The sequence below is a fragment of the Crocodylus porosus genome, unplaced genomic scaffold, assembly GCF_001723895.1.
Source record: "Crocodylus porosus isolate Cpor-Errol unplaced genomic scaffold, CroPor_comp1, whole genome shotgun sequence".
Classification (NCBI taxonomy): domain Eukaryota; kingdom Metazoa; phylum Chordata; order Crocodylia; family Crocodylidae; genus Crocodylus; species Crocodylus porosus.
This window is the reverse complement of record NW_017728931.1, coordinates 128024854-128037546: the sequence shown is the minus strand read 5'-3', so window position 1 is coordinate 128037546 and position 12693 is coordinate 128024854. Positions and strand designations below refer to the sequence as shown.

The following is a 12693-nucleotide window of genomic DNA, read 5'->3' as shown; positions in this document are numbered from 1 at the left end:
GTAAATAGAAGAGCAAACAGAACACAGAGCTTGTCTCTTCATTGAAAAAAAATGGAAAATGGTAACCTGGGCAAAGAACGTTATGGAGTCCAAACCCTCCATCTTCAGGAAAGAATATAACTGGCTCTGGGGGAAGCGGTGGGGAGGGTGTTATGCTTAAGATACTGCAATAGGCATACAAATTTCTATTCCTACCTTAACCATAGAGTTCCAGTAGGATCTTGAGGAATCATTTGATCTATCTGTCTGTACTTCTTGTCACCTGCACCACGAGGGCATTATTGAGAAACCATAAATATGTTGGGATGCCCAAAATAAAAATTGATAAAATATTTTGAGATCCTAAGTAAACACAAGATGAATTGAATGCATGTTTTATAAAATATTCCAGATTTCAAGCTGTGGGACTCCTTAATTCTGAGTAGCCCAGGTTCTCATTTGAGATGTTTTACAGTGGCTTGATATGATGGCTCTTCTTTTACCATTATCTTTTTTTTTCTTGTTTCCTTTGTGTGTTGGAATGGGATGTGAACTTCACAATGCCAATTCTGCCATGGCAATACCTCCATGCATGGTGTTTGGGTTTGACCGTGCTATTCATTATCCATTGCATGTAAGAATTTTTTTTTTTAATTTACTTCCTTGGATTTTAGTCTTTTGCTATTTAAGAGTGTGAATTTGGTAGAAAAGTTAATGAGTAGCAAAAGACAGAATTATAATATGTATTTTCATTGCATTAAAAATTATTTAATGTGTTGTATATGAATAAAGCATATAATAATACCTTCCCAGTTATAATATACCAGAAACACCTAGTATTACCCACCAGTCCCCTGTTCAAAATTTATTCAGTAAGAGCTTTCTTTTAAAGCCTAAAATTTCTTCCACTTTCTCTTTGTAAAGAATAACTTGGTGAGAGAATGATGAACGCTTACTATCCAGTAATTTGTATTTTGGTTTTGCAGAATTCAAGGGACCGAACGTGCACTTTTTTCACACCAATGTAAATCTCATTGAACCACAAAAATCAGAAGCCAATCTACTTGAATTGGCCCCTAATACTCCAAATCATATACATGATGATATTTCCCAGCCAAACACACAAGACATGATTCTACCAGCATACAGTGGGAGTAAGTGCATAGAAATCTATAGAGTCAAACTGGCATAAATGAAAGAAGTATCATGTCTGCACTACTTACTACATTTGTCACAAGTAGTGACCATTTACATTTGGCAGAAAGCCTGATTTGCATTCAGTTACTATAACTTAGCTACTGCCAAAATGTAAGGGTTACATTTTTATAACCTTTCTTTATTTAGATAAACAAAGGATGCAGCCACCATTCTAAAAATAAATGAGAACAGTTTATTCCCTGACATAGTAAATTGAGGCTTAGCGAGTACAAGTGATAGCAACATTGGCTTACATCATGAGGAATGCTTATGTAGTGCTCAGTTAGGACTGGCTCCTGAATTCCTTTCCATATATAATGTTTTATTTACCCAAACATGCACATGCACGCACACATGCACAAAACTTGTGAAGCAAAACAAAACGAACCAAAAAAACCAAAACCAAAATATATTGATACCCAGTTCCCCTCCTATTTTAAGCTGCTTAGTGCTGGAGTTCAAATCATAATTCTTTTAAGAAAAGCCTAAATTACCTCTAGGCAGACAAAGTTCTTTGGTTGAATCTAGGATCTTTTATTAGACCAACTTAAATAGTTGGGGGAAAAAAAAATTTAGTGAGCTTTGGGTTTAAAAAACCCTTTGGCAGGCTGAGAAAGCCTCTGCAGTTGGTGTGTGCTCTTCCTGAATGGAATGAATAGTAAAGAAGCCAGATGCGGGTATGCATTGCAAGACAGGCAGTCAGTGAAGATATAAACTGAGGAGTCAGTGGGTGAGAGACAGGCGGGGGATAGGAAAGGGTGATCAAATGTAGTAGTTAAATAGTAGAGAGGTACCTAGGGAGTCAGATGTCAGGAAGGCTATAATGTGTCATTAATCCTATATTTAGTCCATATATTCTATATTCCATATAGTCTCTGTGTGACTATAGAGAGAGAAAGAGAGAGTCCTATATATATGTATAGAGAGAGAGAGAGAGTCCATATAGTCTATATTTTGGACTAAATATAGACATTGGATTTATGACACGTTATAATCTGCCTGACATCTGACTCCCCAGGTACCTCTCCACTGTTTAACTGCTACATTCATCCCCCTTTTCTCTCTCCGCCCCCCCAGCTTGTCTCTCTCCCACTGACTCCTCAGTTTATATCTTCACTGACTACCTGTTTGTATGCATACCAGCCCAGCCTCTGGTACTTTTCATTCCATCCAGGAAGAGCACACACCAACTGCAGAGACTTCCTCAGCCTGACGAAGAGTTTTTAAACCCAAAATCTTGCTAATTTTTTTTTCCAACTATTTAAGTTGGTCTAATAAAAGATATCAGATTCACCCAAAGAACCTTGCCTGCCTATGTCCTTAGACCAACACAGCTACAACCTGCACCTCTGTAAATTACCTCTATGCATTAAATTGAATTAGCAAGATTTTGTTATTTGCTTAATATGAAATTGGGAATGATAAATTGTAGCTGGTCATAAAATCAAAGGTTCATGGCCTTGGGTGCTCTTGGATCCTTTACTTTGGAGCACTTTTCACCAATTTTATTTGGTGAGAAGGCTGCAATTCTTTCTTTCAGATTCAGATCTGGCCACCATAACCTGTGCTTTCATAACCTGGAGCTAGACTGCTGCAATATGCTCTGTCTGTGGCTCTGTGTGGCCTGTAGCAAGTACAGATTGTGGAGGCCCACCTTCTGATGGGGATGGGTCAGGAGCACATTAATCCAGAGCTCCAGAGTCTGCACTAGCACCCAATAACTTTCCAGGCACAATTCAAAGTGATGATTTTGATCTCTGACGTCCCAAATGGTCTGGAACCTGCATATCTTCTCTCTTATGGTCCGTCTGGTCCCTAAAATCAGACAAGAACAACCACCTGCAAGTAACATCTGTATGCCAAATTCACTTGGTGCAAAAACATGGGAGGTCATTTTTGGAAGTAAATCATGTGCTTTGAACAACTTCCTCCTGTGGCCCACCAGAGCCCAAGCTTAAGCATCCTCTGGAAGGGCTGAAAGGCCTTTTTTATTTGGGCATACATTTAGCAAGCAAGGTTAAGTTGAGGCATTGTTTGGGGAGTTTTGTATTGTTATATGCCTTACTTATTTTAACATGCCATTTGTATTTTATAAGATATATTGTCTTTTATTGTAAGCTACCTTGAGTTTTCTTTGGGGTAGCATACACACCAAATAGATAAATAAGTAGTCTCTTTGGTTTAATAATATGAAGAAAATAGGACTTGATTTATTGATTTCTCATTGATGTTGCAAGGAGAACCACATAAAAGATTGAGGTATTCATACTTTGATACATATGTAAGTACTTAAAGCCATTTAAATACATAGAATAAAGCAATCCCATTGCTTTTGGTAAGACTTGTGTAGGACTGGAGCATGAATTAAGAAAACAGAGATGCAAAAGGTAACTGATCTTTTCCATTTCATCTTTGAGCATGTAATTGTTGCTATATGGATTCAGTACTAATTCTATCATCATATGACATTTATTTTCAATATCACTGATCCTTTATGGCTGCATAGACCCTAGCTGAGCAAGTGCCCCTGCCACTATAATAATGATTATTATTATTTAATTATAGGGTACATTAATTATAGTCTACAGGTTCCTAACAAATGATAAAATGCTTGACACAAAAGTATAATTAAATATATATGAATAAAATCAATCCTGACTAGCAATCCAATCCACATGTAGCCATATAATAGACCAACAACCTGAGAACAATGCAGGGCACAGGGGAAATAAAGAGAATCTTGAACTTTACTTAAAGTCCCATGTATGAGTTATAAAATACATATATGAAGCACACTGAAAGCAGGGTAACAGATTCTTTCAGAACACATCTTGCACATTTGACTATCTTTAGCTATTCTGTTACATCAGCTGTGGATAAGAAAAGTCCTGTTGAAATTTTAAAATTATTAGTCATCTGGAAAACTTTTAACCACCTTCCTTCCCTCCATTTTTGGTGGCAGGAAACATAATAAGACTCCTTTTCTAGCATTTCATCTACAATTTTTACTACCATGCTTACAACTTGTGACATACCAATAGAGGAATCAGCATCTAGCCATCAGCATTGTGTGCAACAGATTGTTAACCCAGTTATCACTTGCCCAATTATATCTTGATTTTTTTTTAAGTTCATTTTCAGTGACAAAGTACCACTAGTAATTCATTCTGCTCTAAGTTATTAAAGATAGAAGGGTAAGTAATCCTTTTTTTAAACAGCTTAATGTGGTCTGAGTAAATATTTGAATAGTTTCCAGCAACCTATTCATAACATTACAATGAAAAATGTTTATTATTTGATGGTTTAATATCTTCTGCTTCAGAATCCTAAATCCCAGGAGCCTGTGACACTGGATTTTCTTGATGCTGAACTGGAAAATGATATTAAAGTTGAGGTGAGGTACACTAGCAACCTGTCATGAAATACAGATTCTCTGCTGGTCTGTGTAATAGCTGAGATGCATTTGATTCCTACCATTTGCTAAAGCTGTAGTTCTTTAAAAAGCAGACTTCATAATAGTTTTTAATTGTTTAGAAAAATCTGATGTTTTTGTATTAGAGGAGGATTTTAATGACATTTCTGAATATGCTTTTGAGAATCTGCTTTTTCTTTGGAACACAAGTGGCTGAGTTTAATAACCCTGTTGTTTTGAATGATGCTACAAATTTCAGTTTAGTGTTAAGATTCTCCATGCATCTTTCTATAGAATTTCTAATACCAACATTTTATTCTTTAAACAATACACTGTAAAAATACTGTAAGAACAACAAGATTTTTTACATCCTTAATCAGTGAAAAAATACATGTTCTAGGCTGTCTCATGGGCAAATACATTCTGTATATTGCAGTGATTGATACCTATGTCCAGTGAACCCAGACACGCAGCCTTTCCTTATACCAGCAGTGCTTACCTGCATGGGCTCATTAGTGTCAAAGTAACCACTTACGTTAGTATGAATTACACGAGTCGGTTCCATTTGTTTTCAAGTAAGATATAGTCTCTTAACAAATAGGCTTGTCTGAGCAATTTTTTTCCTAATATGCTATCATGATTGCAGTGCTTGTAAGGATGGATTGTGGAAAACATTATTCATATTGTATATAATTTTTAGCTTTTATTTTACCATCTTATTTTCCTTGTTTCCAGATTCGGAAAAAAATGATAGATGGCGAAAGTGGGGAACGGGTGTTTACAACACTGGTCAAGTCTCAAGATGAGGTGAGATCAGAATGCAGGATCTATTATGCCTTTACAACAAAATACTACAAAACAATGATGTGATAATAGTTTTATGCTGTCTTTCTATATTTAAAACGCAATATTCCATATTTCTAATGTTGGAGGAGAGCTGCAGGATTTTTCATGTGCAAATATTTTCCTTCTATTCCCTATCCCCAGTGGAGTTGTCAGCTTTCCACATTTGCACAACAGGAAAGCAGGCATTTCTTAAGAACCAGAGTTCTTTGTTTCTCTGTTTCTTTAGTGTTTTATATTCATAAAATTGTCGGTAAGGTGTTACTGTGTGTGTCAGGGCCTTAACAAAGGGCTGTCGTACTTCCTCACATTAAACCAACAGCAGAAGTCTGTTTGTTTAGAAACGTGGGGCTTTGTACAATTATATTTTGGGTGGATGTGAAGAAAATAAGGTGGAAAATGTCTGTTGGATTTACAGTTCATAATTAGGATTCTTTACGATAAACAAATCATCCAGTTACAACTTGGCGAAACTTTCAAAACAGCATGCTTTGGTGTCCTAATGTTGTTTTCCAAACAAGTTAGATACTCAGTACTGATAAGGGTAGCTATCGTATTGCTCCAAGAATTACAGAACTGTCCCTAACCTGGCGCTTTGCCAGCAGCCGAGAGAATCCATAGATAATATTGATCTGCAACATGTATGGCTCAAACCTGTCAAATTTAATGAGAGCTTGCAGGTCCTATGGCTATTCTCCCCTTCTGGAGTCTTGGCCAGAATGTGCTACGTCTGTATGAGTCCTAGCCATTATTAAGCCCAGTAGGTCCATAATAGGCAGGTGTAAAGAGAGGTGGTTAGATGTGTTAGTCTGCAGTCAAGCAGAAGGTTGTGGGGGGGTGCTTTAATTGGAGCAGTTTTGAGAGCTGTTTTAATTCAAGCTCCCAGATTGTCATGTGTATTGATGTTCCCATGCTGAAAAATGGCAGCAGGGGCACTTTAACTAAAGCTTATTGAAAGAGCTTTAGTTAAACTGCTCCCCGCCACCATTTTTCAGGACCAGGACACTGATATATGTAATGCCGGGGTCTGCTGGAATGCAGTAATTACCAGCAGACTCGATTAATCAAGTCTGCTCTGACGAGTTGTAATTACAGCACGTCGGAGCTGCCTCAGTGTATGTGTAATAGGCTCCTTTAGAGACTAGCTTGTTCAGAAACGCTAAAGCTTTCATAGGCAACACCTTACTTCTTCAGATGCTATGGCTTCTATAAGTCTGAGCAGTCTGAAGAGGACTCATTTGGCTTCTAGTACTTCTAGAGATGGAGAAGTGCAAATTTTACATATAAACAACCTGAATTAAGATAACAACAAATAAAAAGTACAGAAACCAGGGTTTTATTTATAAATACATGCAAACCATAAAATAATAAGCAGAACCAACAGGATGAACATATCACTGAGAGGCAATTACTTGCTTCTCTGCCTTTCCTGTACCACCTGTTTTACTGTCGCCTGCTGTTATGTCTGTACTTAAATAACAACCTGATCCACTCGGACACTTTGGCTGTTTCCAGATGTGGAAAAAAAAAACCCATACCCCAGTGCTTTACTTTAAGCTTGGTACTCCCGTGCACCAAGCATAACGCATGCCCAGAAGAGGCATCATGTTAGTTTGACTCGGCTTGTCCAACGTCTGTATAAATTGTGCGCTTCAGTGGGGCTTTTTTCACTTTAATAACTCAGCAGTTCCCAATCTATCACCAGTGGTTAGCAGACAACCTGTTAGTGTCAGTGTTAACAGATTTATTATATTTAGTTCATATGACAAAAATTTGCTGGTGGTACTTAAGGTTGAACTGAAAATATTGCTGGTGGTACTTAAGGTTGCATCATTTTAAAATGGTGGTGCGCAGTCTGTCAGAGTTTGGGAAATGTAATAGCTGATTAAATCACCTTAAGATAAAAGCACCTAAAAGCCCCCTGAAGCACCCATCTATACAGATGTTGGGAAGCTGGGTCAAACTAACATGCTTCCTTTTCTGGTAAAGTGCTATTTTGTTTTGATTTTTTCATGTCTGCCAATAGCCGTTGGGCCTAAGTTTAGTCTTCAACCAGGGTGAATCAAGAGTAACTACATTGACCTTAACCAAGTTAAATCTGTGTGAGTTCAGAATCGGGCATTGTTTCATATCTGTAAAAGTGCTAATTAACCATATGACTATAAAATGGTGCTGGTGATAACCACGGACGTCCCAGCACCCTGGCACTAAAAATCTTTTTTTTTTTTTTTTTTTAAACAAAAGAATCTATAATAATTCAATATGAGCAGGTGTGAGGCTTCCTTATGAGGCCGACAGTTTCAGAAAATCATGAGAAGCAAGAGAATAGGATGCAAAGAGAATAATACACATGACAGATTTGTTTTTCCTGCCATGTTTTTTTTGGAAGCTTGAAGACCCTTGAGTTTAAATCAGTCGTTTTGTAATAGTAGCACATAGTCCACCTTTCACATTAACATTTGGATCAAGAAGATGATATTTGCACATGGATAAATTATTCCGGAAGTGTTTCTACAGTTTAAGTTTTTATTTAGCACTACACGTTTGTTTCTTATATTTCCAATTTAATTCAATTTATTGTGTAAACTTATTTTATGGTAGCCATAATTATGATAAATGTCCCCCCTCTTCATTCATGCTTGTCCATACCACAACATGCAGAAGTCTTGGCAGAAAGCACAGATTTGGTCTACTCTAATGTCATTTTTGAAGAAGTGTGTCCCCGTAAATATCATAGCATTAATTGTTAATTTATTGCTTTAAATAGCAATTCCATTTTTATATTTTTTATGAACCTCTAAGCAGTGTCAAGCACCTTACAAGTCTTTGATTAGTAATCATGGACATTAACCTCATATTGCATTATTATTATGCAGACTCTGCAAATTATTTGACACTGTATGTCAGAACTGTGGCATAAGGGAATCATCACCTCTAGAACACAGACAGAACAGATATATTTCAGTCTCCATTTAATCCATGGCTATCTGCTGATATAGTATATCATTTGAATGTAGGGGTCAGCGATGTTTTTGGTCAAAGTAACAAAAACACTTGCAACCTTGACTTGTAAGATGTTGTTGGCATGCTAGGGTTGGATAGTGGGGGAGCTACAAGGGGCCTGATGCTTGTTGTAGCAGTGCAGCCCTGAGCCCTCCCCCACTGTCTGCCCTGAGAAGTGCGTGCCAAGCAAAATGCCTTCACATACATGCTCTGACACCTGTGGGGGTTGCCTGTCCCTGTTATAAAGTCAAAGGCATACAAAATTACTTTTATGGCCTCAGCACCTAGCCATTAGATAGTTGACTGAAACAGCCAGATCGTTTTATTAAATGAATTACAGTTCCTTAAACTACTATGAAATGAAAACGCCTCTGCAGCACTGCTGACTATAGCCAGATTACAGCTAGAGATCCAGTAGCAAATGGTTTCTCTGAATCAGCTCCATGTAAGATAGTAAGAAATTCTTATATATATTTGTACTCAGTTTTCCATGGGAAAATCCATTTCATCCTTAGTCTGTCTTTTATGAATGCATGAATATGATATATATGTAAGATATTTTCTTTTATTTCTTTTCCTTTTCTGATGTAGCTGGCTAAGAATTCACAGTAATTAAGTCAATAAATAAACATGAGTTCCATGAGTGACTGGTGCCCCCTGAATCTGGTGGGGGGGCACACTCCAACAGCAGCAGCCCTGTCAGGGGGGGCACCAGCCCTGCTGACAGCATCAGTGTCAGCCATCAGGAGGGGCACCGGCCCTATCGGGGGGGCACATGCACCCCCATATACCTCCTACTAGTCATTTTTGACGAGTTCTTTGCTCAGTTAGTTCAGCCATCTTGTTACCTTCAGTCAAAGATTTTAAAACATTGCTTTTTGTTATAAACACCCTCTTTATGGCAAATGACACCTGCCCTGCTCTACTGAAAAGTAACAGCAGGAGTAAGAGAACTGTTCAAATCGTAAATGTCAGACCATAGCCCAAAACACCTTGCCTTCATAATCATGATAATATTTTTGCTTTTATATTTGCTTAGGGACTGGAAGAATGTACCATAGTACATTTGAACATTACTAGTAAAGTTATGTTACAGCAGCTGTCTCAGTTTTATTGAGGGCATCCTCATCAATCTTGTTCTCTGACTGTAAAGTAGTAATATTCTGCAGCTGGCATGCAAGTTATAATTTTTAATGTTAGAAAACTGGGGAAAATTGGTCCAGCAGGGTGCATTAATACTGATTAAGTTTCATATGGGGAGCTGGAGGCCCAGCTTTATCATGTCATCTTTCATTCCCAAAGCTAGTGAATTGAAAAACTGAACTTAATACCATGCTTTACAAAAACACTCATGGTAGCTTTACCTGTATGTAAAGTGAAGCACCTGGATAAATATTTCTACAGTCAAAGTCACAGAGCATATGTGCATGTGAATAGATAGATAATGCCTCAATATTACTAATATGTAATACTGTATGCCTGGGTATACTTTTTTTAAATATAAGGTTTCATTTAACTGTTTCTCTGCTTATCACTGGTTCCTTCCCATATACAAGTATTCTGGGCAAATTCTCTGAGGAGGATTCTCTCTCTTACTCAAAAACCACAGTCACCACAATAATATGAGTGGCCGGGCCATGAGTGGCTACAGGACTCTGGGAGCGGGGCTTAGGGCGTTGGGGGTGTAGGTGGCCTTTTCCTTGATCCTCCTGGTTACAGGTCATGGTCTGAGGAGGCAGAGACGGATTGAGGTAGTCAACTAAAGAGTGCGGCACTGGTGTCAACGTGAAAGCTTTGGCTTCCACAATCATGGTCCGCTCTTTGGTGAGAGAGGCAGTGGTCTGAAGAGACAGCCTCCACCTCACTTCACTGGGGAGGAAGCTCTTCTCAGCCAGAATGGCTGACCTGCTTAACCAGGCTTTAAACTAAGCCTGCTGGGGGATGGGTGGACTACTGCCAGAGCAAGTCTACTACGCAACTACTGCAAAACCAGCAGGTTAGGGCACTTAAGAAAATCTACTCCTACCCCAGCCCTGGAACAGTGTCCTCCTAGGAGTGCAAGGAAGCCTAGGGCTTACAATGGGACATTTATGTGTTTGTACATCAATGCCAGGAGCTTGGGGAACAAACAGGAAGAACTGGTCCTCCTGCTAAACAAGAATGACTACGATCTCACAGGGATAATGGAGTGGGACTCCACCTATGACTGGGCCATAGATATAGATGGCTATACCCTGTACAGGCGAAATTGTACAGAAAAAAGGGGTAGGGGAGTAGTTCTCTATGTCAAGGAAAGCTACACGTCCCTACAAGCTGACATTGCTGGCCATGGAGGATGACTGGAGACCCACTGGGTTAAAATACATGAGGAACACAATGGTAGGAGTCTACTACAGACCTCCTAATACAGTACAAGAGCTTGACCAGGAATTCACCAGGGAACTGGCTGAGGCCGCATGCTCTTGGTGCATGATTGTCACGGGAGACTTCAACTACCTAGACATCTCATGGGAAGAGCACTTGGTCAAATCTGAATGGTCACAAAGCTTCCTCACATGTGTGGATGAGCTCTACCTGACTCAAGAAGTCTATGGACTAACAAGAGGTAAAGCGCTGTTGGACCTAGTACTGACCAAATGAGATGATCTAATCAGTGGCCTAAGAATTGAAGGACAGCTGGGACACAGTGACCACGAGCTGATCACTTTTTTTATCTATCACAAAGCTAGCAACTCAGTCAGCAATCCAGAAGTCCTTAACTTTAGGAAAGCTGACTTTGATAAGCTCAGGAGGCTTGTTGTCAAGGCCCTAAGAGACCATGACTTGACAGGGAGGGGAGTCCAAGATGAGTGGTTGTTTCTTAAGGCTGAGATCCTGAAAGCACAAGGGATATTCATCCCATCTCAGAGGAAAGGTAGCAAAAGGGCACAGCAACCCTCTGGGCTCAGCAGGAAATTTATGGACCTCCTATGTCTAAAAAGAGAGGCTTATAAAGGATGGATGACAGGAATCACCATGAAGGAGGAGTGGTCTGCACTGGTCTATACCTGTAGGGGGTGAACCAGGAAGGCCAAGGCTGAAACCAAACTCCAGTTAACTACACGTATCAAGGACAATAAAAAATCCTTTTTTCAGATATGCGAGGAGTCAGAAGAAAATCAAGGTAACATTGGATGCCTGCTAAACCAAATGGGACAACTGACACCCAGGAAAAAGCCAACCTGCTTAATGGGTACTTTGCATCGTTTTTCCATCAGCCCAAAAGGACCACCCTGCCTAACGATGCAAAATGGCCAGGGTGAGGGTGGATTTATACTCAGGATTGGTGTAGATCTTGTAAAGGAATACCTTAAGAGGCTGGCCACCTTCAATCAGCAGGTCCTGACACCCCAGAGTACTTAAGAAGCTGTTAGGCCCAGCCACTGGCAAGCGTATTCAAAAACTCGTGGTGCTCAGGTGAAGTACCTGAAGATTGGAAGAAGGCCAATGTGGTGCCTACCTTCAAGAAAGGAAGGAAAGTAGATCCAGGGAACTACAGGCCAATCAGCTTGGCCTCAGTCCTTGGAAAGATTTTGGAAAAAGTTATTAAAGAGACCATTCTAGACAAGCTGGCTGATGGCAACATCATGAGGGACAGCCAGCATGGGTTTGTTGTGGGTAGGTCTTGCCTGACCAATCTCATCTCCTTCTATGACCAGGTGACCTATCACCTGGACAAGAGAGAAAAGATTGGTGTCATATATCTGGACTTTAAAAAAGCCTTTGATTTGGTGTACCAAGATCTCCTCATGGAAAAATAAGCCAACTGCAGCCTTGGCTACATCACAATAGATGGCTGGGGAATTGGCTCTGTGGTCAGACCCAGAGAGTGGTAGTTGACGGAAGTGAATCGTCATGGAGCTCCATGATCAGTGGGGTCCTGCAAGGCTCCATCCTTGGACCTGTACTCTTTAACGTGTTTATTAACTATGCGGATGCTGGTGTTAGAGGCGGACTGGCAAAGTTTGTCAATGACATAGAGCATCCACATCCAAGGATAGGCTGGTGATCCAGGCTGGGGATGATAGAGTCCTCCTACAGCAGGATTTGGGATGGGGGCAGCCTGTCCCTGTGGGAAAAGCCCTGAAATCAGGGCACACTTACCCATTCCAGGCTGGGGAGAGATAAACAATAAGCTGTGCCGGCACGAAGCACCAGTACAGTTCATGAGCTGCGTCTGTTTCTGGTTGAGGCCGGCACGAGCAGGTGACATCATCCCC

At 39.8% G+C, this 12693-nt stretch overlaps 1 protein-coding gene across 6 annotated transcripts in view; it reads left to right on the top strand.

Moving 5' to 3' along the window:
- Positions 1 to 12693, top strand: part of CACNA2D1 (calcium voltage-gated channel auxiliary subunit alpha2delta 1) — a 558706-nt gene that overhangs the window by 491336 nt on the left and 54677 nt on the right. For 5 of the 6 annotated variants that reach the window (XM_019543647.1, XM_019543646.1, XM_019543645.1 and 2 more), the window contains 2 exons: positions 4499 to 4570; positions 5324 to 5395. In XM_019543647.1, coding sequence (XP_019399192.1) covers positions 4499 to 4570; positions 5324 to 5395 — 144 coding nt within the window. The remainder of the gene's footprint in view (positions 1 to 4498; positions 4571 to 5323; positions 5396 to 12693) is intronic. The other variant, XM_019543648.1, reaches the window with a different exon arrangement.